Here is a 16,376-nt window from a genome sequence, read left to right on the forward strand (position 1 = left end):
TTATATTCTTTATTTTACTAACATAGCACATTATAGTTCCCCCCTCCTCTCCAAAAATATCAATTAGTTAAGAGACTTGATTCATTCATCAAAAAAGGTACAAGCAGAAATAATCTAATATCAATATCTGTACATAGTATATAACGAGATAATTAGAAAAATGAGCATAAAACATGACTAAAAAAATTTATACCGTTACTTCTTGAGAGTGAAAGATAAAAACTCAAGTAGTAATTAACATTGTCTGAGTGGGCATAAATTAGACAATTGCAAAATAAGCTTAGGAGAAACTTCAAAAATTAGCATAGGATTCAAAAATTGATGACGACTCAATTAATCCAATAAGTTTAGCTAACAGATCTATTCTCTCCTTTGGATTAAGAAACTCTTTCATCGAGGAGTTTCATTTTCAACCATTGGCTAATAATTTTTGACAATTTGCATCGAGTTTATCGAATCAAGTAGTGCAGTATACTAGAGACAAAAGAAGGAGGGAAGAATTGGAACTGATCTTCGATTGTGATTTTCAAGTGATTATTATAATAGTATTTTTGATATTAGGTCTGTATTATATTTCAAGTACTTTTATTTATAATATAATTTTTTTTATTTTTCATTTATTATAATAAATTTTTTTATAATAGGTCTATATTGTATTTCAAATACTTTTATTTATAATATAATATTTTTTATTTTCATCCCCTATACAAATTCTTGTCTCCGCACCTGCACGTAGGTGGAGCAAAAGCCTCTAAAAGTAATAAGAATTTATCCGCATTTCATATTTTGGCATCTCGCATTTTCCAAGTATCAAAAGAGGGTTCCAACTTCCAACTTTATACTTTTTTTTTTTTTTTTTGAATAGAACTTTATACTTTTAAATGTGCAAAACTTTGAACGAAACTAGATTTTTAACTTATATATTTTGTATGGTTGGCGACAATCATTATTCTGCAATAATTTTTTTGTATGACGTATTAAATTACGAGACATATACAAGCACCTATGACTGATTACAAATATATCCAAATTGGGTTTTGGAAAGTGCGCGTGCTGATAGCAAGACCTAGCAGAGAGGAAGTAACGTCGAAGTTTCAAACAGCCAACTGTACATATAGCTGTCAACATATGTGCTAGTATTAAAAATCTAAAATCCGAAGTCAAGATCGACATGCTAATTAATAGACCACAAGTAAAATTTTATACATGTGTATATATAATGGATTTGATGTTTGTTATTTTAAATGACATAAGTTATATCATTTTAAAAGAGAGATAAACACAAGAAATGAAAATCAAAAAAAGAAATGGTTTTTTTTTTTTAATTTAAATTTTAATTAAAAAAATTTATTTTGTGTCTATCTATCTCTTAACGTAACATAATTTTATTTCGTTTAAAATTTAAATGATAAACACTGTATAATTCTTTTCGTGAACCATAAACCTGAACTGAGCAATAGGGATTCCATCATTCAATGGCGAAAGCAACTCATATAGCAGCAATTTCAATCCCTGCGTATAGCCACCAAGCCTCCATTGTTGAGTTTTGCAAGAGACTCGTTCATCTTCATCCACACTTCAATGTTAAGTGCATCTTCCCCACCATTGATGCACCTGTCCCCGCCACAATTGCTTTCCTTGAATCTCTTCCTCCCAACATAGACTACACTTTCCTCCATCCAGTGAACAAAAAAGACCTTCCACAAGATGTTGCCCCTGCAGTACAAATCCAACTTGCGGTATCTCAATCCATGCAATATTTTCGCGAGGCGTTAAGGTCACTGTGTTCATCCACGCCAGTGGTTGCTTTGGTTTCTGATCCTTTTGCGAATGAATCACTAGAATTAGCTAAGGAGTTCAACCTCTTATCCTACATATACTTCCCTCCTTCTGCCATGACACTCTCACTGTTCCTGCATTTGCCAACATTGCATGAGGAAGTTTCATGTGAATACAGAGATCACACAGAGGCTATTCAGATTCCAGGTTGCATACCTATTCATGGCAATGATCTCCCTGAGCATTTTCAAGATCGATCTAGCCTTGCTTATGAGTTAATTCTTCAACGTTGCAAGAGGTTTTCTCTTGCTGATGGTTTCTTGGTTAATAGCTTCTCAGAAATTGAGGGAGGTACAGTGAAAGCCTTGAAGGAACATACCATAGGCAATAAGAATTCCCCTATTTATCTGGTTGGACCAGTTATACAAACTGGGTCAAGTAGTGAATCAAATGGGTCAGAATGTGTGAGGTGGTTGGATAATCAGAGGCCTAATTCGGTTATGTATGTGTCCTTTGGAAGTGGAGGCACTCTGTCTCAAGAACAGCTTAATGAGCTAGCTTTGGGGTTGGAGTTGAGTGGTCAGAAATTCTTGTGGGTTTTAAGAGCACCAAGTGATTCAGCAAATGCAGCTTACCTTGGTGCTACAAATGATGACCCTTTAAAGTTTTTACCACAAGGTTTCTTGGAGAGAACCAAAGGACAAGGGCTAGTTGTTCCTTCTTGGGCACCCCAAACGCAAATCCTTAGTCATACTTCAACTGGTGGGTTTCTAACCCATTGTGGCTGGAATTCAACACTCGAGAGCATTGTTTTGGGAGTGCCAATGATAACTTGGCCATTGTTTGCCGAGCAGAAAATGAATGCTGTTTTGTTAACCGAGGGGCTGAAAGTGGCATTAAGGCCAAAGTTTAATGAAAACGGCATAGCGGAAAAAGTGGAAATCGCAAAGGTGATAAAAGGTCTAATGCTGGGTGAAAATGGAAATGGGATTCGCCAAAGAATTGAAGAGGTCAAAGATGCTGCTGCTGATGCATTAAAAGATGATGGATCCTCTACAAGGGCACTTTTCCAGTTTGGCACTCAAATGGAAAACTTTCTGAGGCAGCCATTAAAGTAAATTGATTGGCTTTCTAAAAGAATAGGAAAAGAAGGGAAGGAAGCATGGGGAAAAAAATATTGGTTCGATGGACAGAGTTGCATATTTCATTTCAGTGTTTATTTCTTACCGAGTTTATTTGATTTCTGCTTTCGGGGTCAAAGCTGAATAAGTATCCCCCTTTTATATAGAAAATTACGAAGAATTGTTTAGAATATGCTTTCTTTTTAACACGTGACTAAGTTTTTTTAATATTCATTTTGATTGTAGTATACATTGGTGTATTAACTGAGAAAATAAGATTAAATATAAAAATCAGAAACAGGCAACTATGAAAACATTTCCTTCAAAAGTTTATGCTCGATCTTAAATGTCAGTAATATCTTTTTATAACGAATTTAAAAGTATCGCTTCAAGATTTCACTTAAATTAGGATAACCTTTTCTCCTCTCAATCTTTTATTAAATAGAACGGAACAGGAGAAACAAATACAACAGAACCAGAACCTCTACAAGGTTGGTGGACATTTACTCAAGCAAAGTAACTATAATAATGTAAAGAACGGAACCTAACAGGAGAAACGTGAATAAGGCAGAGGAGAAAACGGAAACAGAATCTCAGAAATTGAAAATACGTTTATGACTTCTTGTTATGATAAATGGCTCTCAAGTTCATAGCCACCTCCGAGAGAGTTTTTGTAGATGATCCATTTTCTTTTATCGCATTAGCAGCAGCAATCTTCAAATGTTCCATTCTTTCGCGAATTTCTCTGCCTTCTTCACCTTTCATCAAGCCTCTTACGACCTTAGCAATTTCTTCTCTTTGAGTCAATCCATTGTCGTTGACTTTTGGCCTCAGTGCCACTTTTAGACCATCAGTTAGCATCACTGCATTCAGACTCTGTTCAGCAAAGAGTGGCCATGGGATTATAGGCACACCTTGCATAACACTTTCAAGGACTGAGTTCCAACCACAGTGAGATAGGAATCCACCAGTTGAACTATGACCAAGTATTTGAATCTGGGGTGCCCAAGAAGGAACAACCAATCCTTGCTTCTTAGTTCTCTCTAAGAAACCTTGTGGTAAGAATTGTAAAGGGTCCTCAGTTGCAGCACCATGGTAAGCAGCACTGGCTACACCGCTTGGGGCTCTAATAACCCACAGAAATTTTTGACCACTAAGTCCCAAACCAAAGGCTAATTCATTGAGTTGGTCTTGAGAAAGTGTGCCACCACTTCCAAATGACACATACAGAACAGATTTGGGTTCTTGATTATCCAACCATGTTAAACACTCTGAGCCATTTTCCTGACCAATTGACCCGCTCTGAATAATGGGCCCAACAGGATAAACCATGGGCTTCCCTCTGATCTGTTCTTCCACAGCTCCGAAAGTCTCTGATTCCAATTCAAGGAAGCTATTCACAAAGATACCATCCGGAAGATGTAATCGTTTGGCACGTTCAAGTATTCGCTTGTAACTGATGCTGGATCGAAATTTGAACGGGAGAGGAAGATCTCTGCTAAGAATAGGTACACAACCAGGAACCTGTATAGGTTCTTGTGGGTCTCTAGATTCAGAAGAAAGTATCTCATCTAGCTTTGAGCAATATAAATACGTAGAAAGTAACATAGCAGTTTGTGGGAGATACATGTAAGACAAGAGATTGAGTTCCCTAGCAAAATCCAGTGCTTGATGTGCAAACATATCCACAACCAAAGCTACAACACGAATTCTTGAACATAAGGACTTCAATTCTTCTTTTATGTAAGGTAAGGAGTGAGTCACCGAGAGTTCAATTTGGAATCCAAGAAGAGTAGCATCTGGCACATGTTCAAGGTTGATGGAGGGAAGAAAAATGGGATGTACGGTTGATGGAAGGGTTTGAAGGTAATCTTTGGAGGAAGTGGGGATTGACCCAACTGAGGGAATGATGCATGTGACATGAAAGTCAGGGTGGAGATGAATAAGGCGTTTGGAGAATTCAAGGATTGGGACCAGGTGGCTGAACCCAGGACTGGGAACTACTGCTATGTGAGGCTTTTCCATTGAATTAATTGGAAATTAAGATGTGAACACATTGGTTTTACTATTTCATCTCTTTTCTATTGCGAAAAGTTTTGCAGAATGCTTATTGATATGGATCAGCATTTCTCTCTCAGGGTTTACTTTTTCGGGGTTGTCAGTATTTGACTGAGAAAATGACAGGAATTCCTCTTCATTTGTTTGTTTTCTTTTCCGTAGTGTTCATCTTTCTATGCGGAACCTCCGGCAAATGGTCAAAGTGTCTTAGTTTAATATATATTTTTTATTCCGATTGTAATTATCCTTTTAAGGGGAGTCTGCTATGCTATTTTCACAAATTTTAAGTCTCTCAATCGATTACAAAACTAATGGTAAGTCGCGACTTAGTTATAATTAAAAGTTCCTCACCCCTCTGATAAAAATTGAACACAAATTTTCTCCCTATTCTACTACTCAACCTGTGTTGCTAATTAATATTTTAACTAAACAGTGGTAGCTTAATTGGTGTATAGAAGCTGAACAGATAGAGATGAGAGTATGAGTTTGATCCTTCCAGTATCATTTTTGAGAGAGGTTTAAAGCTTTAACCCTGAACCTCTAAATCGAACTAATCACAAAGTGATCAACCGATTAAATATTTGTTAATTAATATTCTCTTCTTCTTTTTTTGGTGGAATGCTAATTAATATTCTATTTCTACTTCTTATATGCTAAGGAGTAAGCGATGATATAATAAAAATTGTACTAATTTATTGTCGAAATAATATAACTATAAGACAAAAAGTAAAAATATTATAATTCTCTAAATTTTATTATCCATTAAATTAAAGGGATAAGATACTGTAACAATCAATTAGTGTTACTACCAATGTTACTACCAATCAATTTCACCGTTAGATCGATTATGTTGATCCAACGGTTATATTTATTTTCATCTTTGTATGGTTATGATTCCTCATATTTAATGTGAAAGCATTAAATATGAGGAATCATAACTATACAAAGATGGAAATAAATATAAAGTATTAAATATGAGGAATCATAACCATACAAAGATAAAAATAAATATAACCGTTGGATCCACATAATCGATCTAACGGTGAAATTGATTGGTAGTAACACTAGTTGGTTGTTACAATATCCTTTCCTTAAAAAAATATAGTAAAATAGTTATATATATATATATTTGTATTTTTTATATAATTAAAATATAATAAGATAGCAAAACCAATTTAGGATATAAATTTCAAATTGTGTTCTCATTAATTTAAGCCAAAAAAATTCAATAAATATAAATTAATTTATGAAAGATTGATGAATTAAATAGTCTAAACGATGGATGTAACATGTTGATATTAGAAATGAAATAAAAACGTAAATCATGTACAAGAAGCAATGAATAAAAAATAACCACGATATTGTTTGTTTGGAATTGCGATGTATGGGTGTGGGAGGGTTTGTTTGGAGCTTATTATATATTGTTTGTTATTGATATATTTGGCGTAGGAGAAACGAAGTGACCCATGATAGCTCTCGCAATGGGAATCGCCACCTTGCTCGGCCAATCTTTGACTGCTAGAAGGAGATACAACTTGCCTTTACAAACACAAAGCCAAGGCTACTAGGGGTGTTCGCGGTCTGAATTGGATCGGTTTTGGAAGCAAAAATCATCTGATCCAATCCTTTCGGTTTGATCATATAATCATTCATTCGGTTTGGATATTTTTCAAATCCGATCCGATCCAATCCAATTTTTTTCTGTTTGGATTGGATCGGTTTTCGGTTTTCGGTTTTCGGTTTGTTGAAAATCCCAAAATTTATTTCTTGGTTATTGTGCAAATTACATCTTTGTATATATTGACTTTGTAATTTTTTTTTTTTTGAAATACAAAAGCATTAGTAAACTATAATATTTTTTTTTTTTGGGCAATGAGATATGAAGGTTTACAAAGATACAATTTTATTGATGAGATGTGACTAGATTTTTTCTTGGGTTTAGTTGATGGATTAATGGGTCTTGGGTTTAGAAATTTTTGGGCTATGATTAGGGAAAAACCCAAGTAGGTAGAGGGAAATTAATATATTGGATCGGTTTGGATTGGATCAATTTTCATCAACCCATCCAAAAACCGATCCAATCCAATTAAAATTTGCAGTTTTTTTTTGGTTTTCGGTTTATTCGGTTATCGGTTTTTCGGTTCGGTTACCGCGGTTTGAATCGGTTGATGAACACCCCTAAAAGCTATGACTCAATTTCTCTATAGATGTTAGCTGGCAGCCTCCTTTGACTCTGTTTGTTAAGTTAAACACAGATGAGGCCTCAAATGATCAAACGACTAAAGCAACTTGTGGAGGACTTCTTCCTGACCACAGAGGAGTTTGGCTAAGGGGTTTTGCTGCAAGAAATGGACATTTTGCTGCTTTACAAGCGGAAGTGTGGGTTGTGTTTAAAGGGCTGGAGTTAGTTTGATAGGCAGTTGGAGAAATGTTTTGGTTGAAAGTGACTGTCAAACAGTCATTGCATTATTTTCTAAGGAAGGCAATGAAGCTCGTGAGTCACACCTAGTGACTCGAACATGAGCTTTTGTTCATCGACAATGGAATATTCAGTTTATAAACGTTCTTAAGGAGGGAAACCAGTGTGCAGATTGGTTGGCAAACTATCTGTTGGTGCACCTGGAGTTACTTGTTGAGGCTCACTTCTCTGACCCCCCCCACCAGGACTATGGTGTCATCTTCAGACTGACAATAAGGTGTAATTTTTGCTAGACATGTGCAGACTCGCTAGGAGTTTCCCTATTTAATCTTTTTTCTATGTTTTCTTTTTCTTTGTTTTCTGTCTTTACTTTGATGTATAAAAAGATATAACAATAATAATAGAGCTAATAATTTCTAGTGTCAAGAGATAAAATTATCTTGTATAATAGGAAACAACATCATTTTGCTTCATTACAAAAAAGTTAAGATTAGGAAAGTAACCTACAAGCTCTCTCTCTTTTTCTTTCCTTTTCTGCAAAAACGATACAAAGTGTTCAGCGGTAGAGGGAGCCAGGAGCAACGCAGTGCTTAATGATTGAAATAATGTCGAATGAGGTAGTGCCCATGCAGAGGAGCATGTCAGAGATAAATATTAGAGGTGTGACAAGAACACCCTTTGTCGCCAAAAAAGGACTGGTAGAAACATCCAATTTAGCCACTATGCAATGGTTTGATCACTTGCTTGGACCAGAAATAATTAGCCCATCTTAGACTTCCCATGGTAGAGCCTTTGCGATCGTGGTGTGTAACACCCTAATTTACAATCAATTTGTTAACTCACATATGGTCATAAAAGCGCATCGTACTAGATTAAAGTAGTGGAAAACTCAAGGAAAACATCACAGTAGTTCTTTGTAACTATGTGACTTAACTTTTTCCTTTATGTAAATCTTGCCATGTTAACCTATTTTTATGATATAGACTATATAGTCCTATAACTATACAGACTCAAAACTTGATAACTCGTGATCATAACTAATGATTAACTAACTATTCGAACATGATATCATGTACCATCTCAGATAGAATCAAATGGACAACATAATGAATTTAATCTCAACAACTAGGGATAAAATCCCACAATTAAACTTGATACCATATTCCAAAGGTCTTAGAATATAGAGAAAATGATATTCCAAGCTTGAATGATGTTTGGTGGGAAACACTAAGAACACAAACTTTAACTAAACTATCCAAAGAAGAAATCTCCCTAAACAATGATTTTTGGTGGGAAATGATTTATGGGTTATGCTTTTATGATGATTCTATACATTTTTCATGAAGACACTTGATGATTTCCATGGCTACAACTCTAAATGTAGTTGAAGCTTTCTTAACAATGGCCTTTTTTCTCCAAAACTTGGCTAAGTGTAACACCCCGTCGGCCCCCAGTGTATTATCATACAAATGGTATTTAAAAAGTAGCATGCAGTGGTTAATCGCGGAAGCAATATACTATTTTATTATACAATATACTCAATGCTAATCCTCATGGTGGATTAACTTTTCAATTTGATAACAATCCTTATGTAATTGCAACACTAAAATAATCTAAAATATCTCGTACTCATAAATAAATTCAAAAGCATTCATAACTCATGGTGCTATAATACAAAAACCTAAGTCAACAAATACACAGATTATTTAATAGTGGCCTAGACAACCCTTGTGCTCACCATGAATATCAACATAATCCATCAAATCTAGTCATAATAAAGTCTCATCATGGCAATATAAATAATCATAATATGCATAGCTCATAACAATAATGAAATCTTTATGCCGGCCTCTTGCCTCTATCAGTGTTCGTCTCACGAACGTCATCTCCTGAAAAATGTGCCCAGAAGGGGTGAGATTTCTAAAAAAAATCTCAGTAAGACAAGGGGTCATCAAGGAATCCTCTGTAACAGCCCATTACGTACCAGTAAAGTTATCATTGCATATGGTATTAAGCACAGTTACAATCACAATCATTGAGTTAATTAAATTACGGGTAATTTTTTTCTTTTATTACATCATTAACTTTAAACAATAAACAATTCTGTAATCAATTAAAAACAACACCGTAATTGTAAGTGCATAACTTGCGGAAGCATAAAACTTATTTATTATAACCCCTCCAAGTAATACCATTAACTCTAGGTTATAAAACACTTATTTTCAAAATTTACACTGTGGTAATCGATTACCCTTCTTGAGGTAATCGATTACCAAAATTCCAGAATGAGGCAATAGCTCAATTTGGGCTCCCCTGTTTGGGGTAATCGATTAACTTGATATAGGTAATCGATTACTGAACTAGGTAACCGATTACCAAAAAAAAAAAATCGATTACCTTGATCACAGTGGCTCAATTTTTACGTCCCCTGTTTCAGGTAATCGATTACCAAAGAAAAGTAATCGATTACCCTACTGTAAAAATGACAGATGACAACTTTTAAAACACAAAATGGGTTATGTATTCTACCCTTGACACTTTACTACTAAATATACTACTTACACAAGGACTAATGTAGGCTCTAGGCCCTTCCATCATGCATATTCATTATCCAATGCGTCTATTACAATGGTTCCCAATACCATAGCCATTTTAAACATCAAATGGTCTATTTACAACACAAGTCTCCAAATGCCTTTTAGAACCAAATATGTGGCCATGGACAAGTCTCGTGCTCACTCAAAATATCAATACAAATCATAGGCATTAATGTACAACAACTACATAGACTTAGAATCTAGTCATGAACACCCAAAAGCATGGCCATAATAACATGCAATATGTTCATGATCTAAGTCAAAACACTAAATGTAATGCTATGTGCATCTAATAATACTCCTCCAAAATGTCATGCCCACCATATGCACATCATGCTCAAACTCCTCTAAGCGGGCCTCTTACCCGATGGTCCTCCATGCTCACCAAACCTGAAATGATATCCCCAAACGCGGGGTGAGATATACAAATATATCTCACTAAACCAAGGGAACTAGAGGATCACTTCACCCCATGGCTCACTCAATGTGCAATAATAAACATCATGTAAAATGTATAACATACAAAATCACATCACACTGGGCACAAAATCAAGAACATCCACATAAAGATTCCGTTCAAGGACCCCATCATATAACTCCCGGGAAGCATCCCGGTGCCTCTCCCATGGATGAGACGACCCCATGGAAAAACCCAATTAGAACTCCTCATGAGCCCTATCCAGCGGAAGTCCCACGTTTGGATTATCCTAGTACCGCTCCCAGAGTCAGCCCCACGGAAAAACCCGACCAGAATCTCCAAAGGATATCTCCAGCGGAAGTCCTAACCACACACATCTACTGGCCTGAGATCACAGACATGTCACACAAATCAAGTAACAATGCATGATCATATAATTTCACACAATGTCAAAAGCACACAATATCCAACCACAGATAAGGAATGATAGTGCTAAATATTTGAAGGGCCAAAGTGGCATGTCTTTTAATGAGCAAGGGCTACTGTTGTATCAGGTCAGGATTGTTGTGCCCAAGGAGTTAGTAGATGAGGTTATGGTTGAGGCCTATAAGGGTCAATATGCTATCCACCCAGGTGCCACAAAAATGTATCAAGATTTGAAAGAGAAGTTCTGGTGGCCTAGGATGAAAAGGGATGTTGAGGGGTATGTATCAAGGTGCTTGGTTTGTCAGAAAGAGAAGATAGAGTATCAGAAACCTACTGGTTTACTTTAGCCACTGGATATACCAGAGTGGAAATGGGAGAGCATCTCTATGGATTTTATTGTTGGGTTGCCTCGGACTCAGGCTGGCTACGATTCAATTTGGGTGATTGTGGGTAGACTTACAAAGTCTGAACATTTTCTGCCAGTGCGAGTGGATTTCACTACGAAGAGATTAGAAAAGCTATATCTTAATGAGATTGTAAGGCTCCACGAGATTTCAGTTAGTATTGTAAGTGATCGAGACCCAAAGTTTACTTCACATTTTTGGGGAGCTTTACAGCAGGCTTTTGGCACTCAGCTCAGGCTGAGCACTGCGTATCACTCGCAGACTGATGGTCAGACTGAGAGAACCATACAAACACTTGAGGATATGCTGAGAGCTTGCACATTGGAGCATGGTACTACATGGGATAAGTATTTGCTATTGGTGGAATTTTCATATAATAACAGTTTTAACTCCAGTCTGGGCATGGCACCATATGAGGCATTGTATGGACGGAGATGTCGTACTCCTACTTGTTGGACTGAGGTAGGTGATAAAGAAAGGTTTAGTCCGCATTTTGTGCAGGAGACCACACTGCAAATTGAAATGATCAGAGAAAAACTAAAACAGGCACAGAATCGACAGAAAAGCTATTATGATAATAAGCACAGACCGCTAGAGTTTGAAGAAGGTGACCATGTATTTGTTCGGTTATCTCCGGTCACGGGTGCTGGCCGTGCTTTGGGTGTGAGGAAGTTGAGTCCTCGGTTTATTGGGCCGTATCAAATCATGAAAAGGGTGAGACTAGTGACCTATCACCTTGCCTTGCCCCCACAGTTGTCTAATCTACATGATATTTTTCATGTGTCGCAGTTGCAGCGTTATGTTCTGGATGAATCACATGTGGTGATACTGGATGATATTGAAATCCGGGAGAACATGAAAACTCCCATTGGTCCCATTGAAATACTGGATCGCAGCGAAAAGAGGCTGAGAAGTAAAATTATTCCCATGTTGAAGATTCAGTGGGAAGGCCGCACACCTGAGGAGGCTACTTGGGAACGGAAGGATGAGATTATCCGGCTGTATCCAGAGTTAGCGGACAGGTATAATTTAATTTTGCGGACAAAATTTCTAAAAGGAGGGGTGAATATAACACCTCGTATTTCTAAATGCATGATTATATGTAATAATGTTGGTTAAAGGGGTAGGATTTTCACCAAAATACGTAAAAAAAGAAAATTGGTAATTTATCAAACACGTATCCCTAGGCATGAAAAATTGAGTAGAAGGTCTCAAATGATAAAATTAATGCCGAAAATGCATTCAGGACGAAAAATCGAGTGGATAGGCAAGTTTCGGAAAATTTGATGAATAGTAATTTTTCCAGTGTAAAATACTGCGGTATAATTGTACCGATAAGCGTGAAAATATGATCATAATTTTTAGGAAGTAAAAATATGACATGAACGAGAAAAATACGTAGGTTATGAATTTGTGGGTTAAATTGGATGATTTAAGAAAGTTAAGTGACATGTGAGACCCACTTTAAGTGGCTTAAATGATTTAAAGTCACCAAAGTCAAGAAATCAGCCATTTCTCTCTCCTCTCCTTCTTGAAACCGTCGAGCTCCTTCTCCATGGAGGTGACCTTGAGCTTTTGAAATTCCATCTCCTTTTCTAGTCATATTTAGGAGAAACTTCCAACTACAAAGTTGTTCCCCACACTCTTGTGTATAACTTTTATGTAGAGTGCATCTTATGGGGAGCATTGTGAAGGGAGAAAACCCCCAAAAACACCATAAAAATACTGGCATTTGGTGAAATTTTGAGACTTTTTGTGTTGAACCATTGGTTGGTGATCATCTCCTTGGACCCTAGGTAGCTATTGGTGGTAAGATTTCTCACTCTCATTGAGTTTTCTATGAGATCATAAATTGGGTGAGGGTTTTGAAGTTGTAAGTTGAGTTATGGTAGTTGGGAGAATTAAACGGTATGTCTCCTTTGGAATTAAATGTTTAGAATGATAAATGATGATGATTGATGCAATAAAAATTATTGTGATTTGGAAAATTATAACTTAGTGAAAATTGGAGTTGATATTGATGATTTTATGAATTGGCATGATGATGGGGTTAGATAATTGAATCATGGAGCATTGGTATGAATTAATTATAGGATTAAAGAATGTGTATGAATGTTGAATTAAATTGAAAACCTTAGGGGTATGTTTCTCGAGGAACTCGAATTGTAAGAAAAAGTAAGGAAAAAATGATGTGAAAATATGGTTTAGGCAATAGTTGATGATTTAGTGTATAATCGCTAGATTGGTGAATTACTTTGATGATTCAAATAGTTAAGTTAATTGAATTAAATGGGAAAGGGCCATTAGACCTAAATGGTTATAATTAGTTAAAATTCTTGTGAAATTGATTGATTGTTTGCGAATGATTGATGGTCATTGTTGTTAATCATATAGGTTGCCTCTCACTGACGCGATAGAAGCGTACTAAGCTTGGAGCTTATGTTGTGGAGCATTGTGCTTAGAGTTGAGGTAAATCTTTGGAACTTGGGTTTAGTCCCTTGTGTACTCCACCACACCTAGTGGAAGGTTGTGGTTGGATTTTGTGTTTTTGACATTGTGTGAATATGTATGTTCATGCATTATTGCTTGATTGTGTGACATGCTTGGAGCATATTGTGTGTGAAATTCTGTGATCTCTGGCCAGTAGATGTGTGTGGTTTAGACTTTCGCTGGAGATATCCTTTGGGGATTTCGGTCGGGTTTTGCCGTAGGGCCGACTCTGGAAGCGGCACCAGGATGATCCAAACGTGGGACTTCCGCTGGATAGGGCTCAAGAGGAGTTCCAGTTGGGTTTTGCCATGGGGTCGTCTCATCCATGGGAGAGGCACCAGGAAGCTTCCCGGGAGTTATATGATGGGATCCTCGAACGGAATCCTTATGTGGATGTTCTTGGATTTGTGCCCAGTTGTTTGTGATTTTGTATGTTATGCATTTTACATGGTGTAATTGTTGCACATTGAGTGAGCCATGGGGTGGAGTGATCCTCTAGTACCCTTGGTTTACTGAGATATATTTGTATATCTCACCCCGCGTTTGGGGACATCATTTCATGATATAGTGAGAATGGAGGAGCTTCGGGCAAGAGGCACGCTTAGTGGTGGAGTTGAGCATGATGCGCATATGGATAACATGGCATTTTGGAGGAGTTTATTTGATGCATATAGTATGACATTTAGCATATTGGACTTAGATCATGAACATATTGCATGTTGAGATTTCCATGTTTTTTTGGTGTTCATGACTAAATTCTAAGTCTATGTAGTGGATGTATATTTATGCCTCTTGTTTATAATATATTTTGGGTGAGCATGAGACTTGTCCATGGCCACATATTTTGTATTTTGAGGCATTGTAGGACTTGTGTTGTGAATAGACCATTTGATGTTTAAAATGGCTATGGTATTGGGAACCATTGTAATGGTCATATTGGATAATGAATATGCATGATGGAAGGGCTCAGAGCCTACATTAGATCTAGTGTAAGTGGTAACATGAGTAGTGAAGTGTTAGGGGTAGATTACATCACCCATTTGTGTGTTAAATGCTGTCATATGTCATTTTTACAGTAGAGTAATCGATTACCTAACTTTGGTAATCGATTACCAGAAACAGTGGACGCAAAATTGAGCCACTGTGTTCAAAGTAATCGATTACCTTGACATATGTAATCGATTACCTAGTTCAGTAATCGATTACCCATGTCCAAGTAATCGATTACCCAAAACAGGGGAGCCCAAATTTGGCTACTGTATCGTTCTAGAGCCTTTGGTAATCCATTACCACTGTGTAAAATTTTGAAAATGTGTTTTATGAAATCTAAAATCAATGGTATTGCTTAGAGAAATGATAATTAATATGTTTTATTCTTCCGCTAGTTTTGCATTTACAATTACGGCGTTGTTTTAATTGGTTACGAAAATGGTAATTGTTAAACAATGAGGAATTAATAAAACAAAAAGTTTACCCGTAATTTAATTAACTCAATTACTGTGATTGTAACTGCGCTTAATACCTTATGCAATGATAATATTTTCGGTACGTAACGGGCTGTTATAGGCCCCACGGCAAAACTCGACCGGAATCCCCAAAGGATATCTCCAACGGAAGTCCAAACCACACACATCTACTGGCCAGAGATCACAGACATGTCACACAAATCAAGTAACAATGCATGATCATACAATTTCACACAATGTCAAAAGCACACAATATCCAACCACAACCTTCCACTAGGTGTGGTGGAGCACACAAGGGAATAAACCCAAGTTCCAATGGTTTACCTCAACTCTAAGAGTAATGCTCCTCATGTATGCTCCAAGCTTAGTCCGTTTCTATCGTGTCCGTGAGAGGCAACCTATATGATCAAATAATAATGATCAACAATCAATTGCAAACCATCAATCAATTTCACAAAAATTATAACCAATTATAGCCACTTAGGCCTATTGGCCCTCTCACAATTAATTCAACTACCTCAACCACTTGAATCATCAAACTAATTTACCAACCCATCAATTATACACTAAGTCACCAACCATTGCCTAACCATATTTTCACATCATTTTTTCTCCAACCACACTATGGTTCGAAGTCCTTAAGGAAGCACCCTACAAGGTTCCCAATCCAATTCACACTTATACACACCATATAATCATACAAATAATTCATACCAACAACCAACCATTAATTCTCAACCATCACATTTATGATTTTCAAGACAACATTGTTAGTATATGGATGTCCTATAGACAATCTTTTAATTAGATTAGGACATATGTGGACCTTTGTATTGTCGCAAATAAATAAAAGAACTATTTATCCTGTTTCATATTTTGTCTCAAAATTACTGTTAATATTTTATATGAGTAACAGGATAAACCCCTTGGAATAAAATAGGTATCTCTTGAGTATCTGTGATGAGATCATGATCATGAGGATTCAAGGATACTGGACATTTATTCCTAATTTTATGTTCCTAGTCTAGAGACACTGCGAATGGGGATCATTGATCTCAGGTAAGACTAGCACGACTTATCTACTTGTATTCGGATGCAAGGTAAAGACCTCATGAGCTACAGATATGGAGATATCTTAGCTAAAGTCGTGGGTGGATTTATAAAGGTATAGCTCGCACTGAACAGACCGACAAAAGAG

At 36.6% G+C, this 16,376-nt stretch overlaps 3 protein-coding genes across 3 annotated transcripts; 2 read left to right on the forward strand and 1 right to left on the reverse strand.

Annotated features, from left to right (window-relative positions):
• The first annotated feature begins 1,475 nt into the window (after window positions 1–1,475).
• On the forward strand, window positions 1,476–2,897 carry LOC133311452 (hydroquinone glucosyltransferase-like). The gene has a single exon (XM_061512506.1). It carries the CDS (start codon window positions 1,476–1,478, stop codon window positions 2,895–2,897), a length of 1,422 nt encoding a protein of 473 aa, XP_061368490.1.
• A 493-nt stretch (window positions 2,898–3,390) lies between these two features.
• Window positions 3,391–4,966, reverse strand: LOC133311454 (hydroquinone glucosyltransferase-like). The gene has a single exon (XM_061512509.1). The coding sequence runs from the start codon at window positions 4,923–4,925 to the stop codon at window positions 3,513–3,515; it is 1,413 nt and encodes a 470-aa protein (XP_061368493.1). The 5' UTR covers window positions 4,926–4,966; the 3' UTR covers window positions 3,391–3,512.
• A 5,872-nt stretch (window positions 4,967–10,838) lies between these two features.
• On the forward strand, window positions 10,839–12,244 carry LOC133311453 (uncharacterized; the record flags this gene model as incomplete). The annotated part of the gene is made up of 4 exons (XM_061512507.1): window positions 10,839–11,114; window positions 11,238–11,384; window positions 11,724–11,936; window positions 12,012–12,244. Coding segments are annotated over exons 1-4 (869 nt in total), but the record flags the coding sequence as incomplete, so codon positions are not given.
• Window positions 12,245–16,376: the final 4,132 nt, after the last annotated feature.

The sequence above is a fragment of the Gastrolobium bilobum genome, unplaced genomic scaffold (genome assembly GCF_033153095.1).
Source record: "Gastrolobium bilobum isolate Gb01-03AN ecotype WA unplaced genomic scaffold, APGP_CSIRO_Gbil_v1 utg6446, whole genome shotgun sequence".
In the NCBI taxonomy this organism is placed as follows: domain Eukaryota; kingdom Viridiplantae; phylum Streptophyta; class Magnoliopsida; order Fabales; family Fabaceae; genus Gastrolobium; species Gastrolobium bilobum.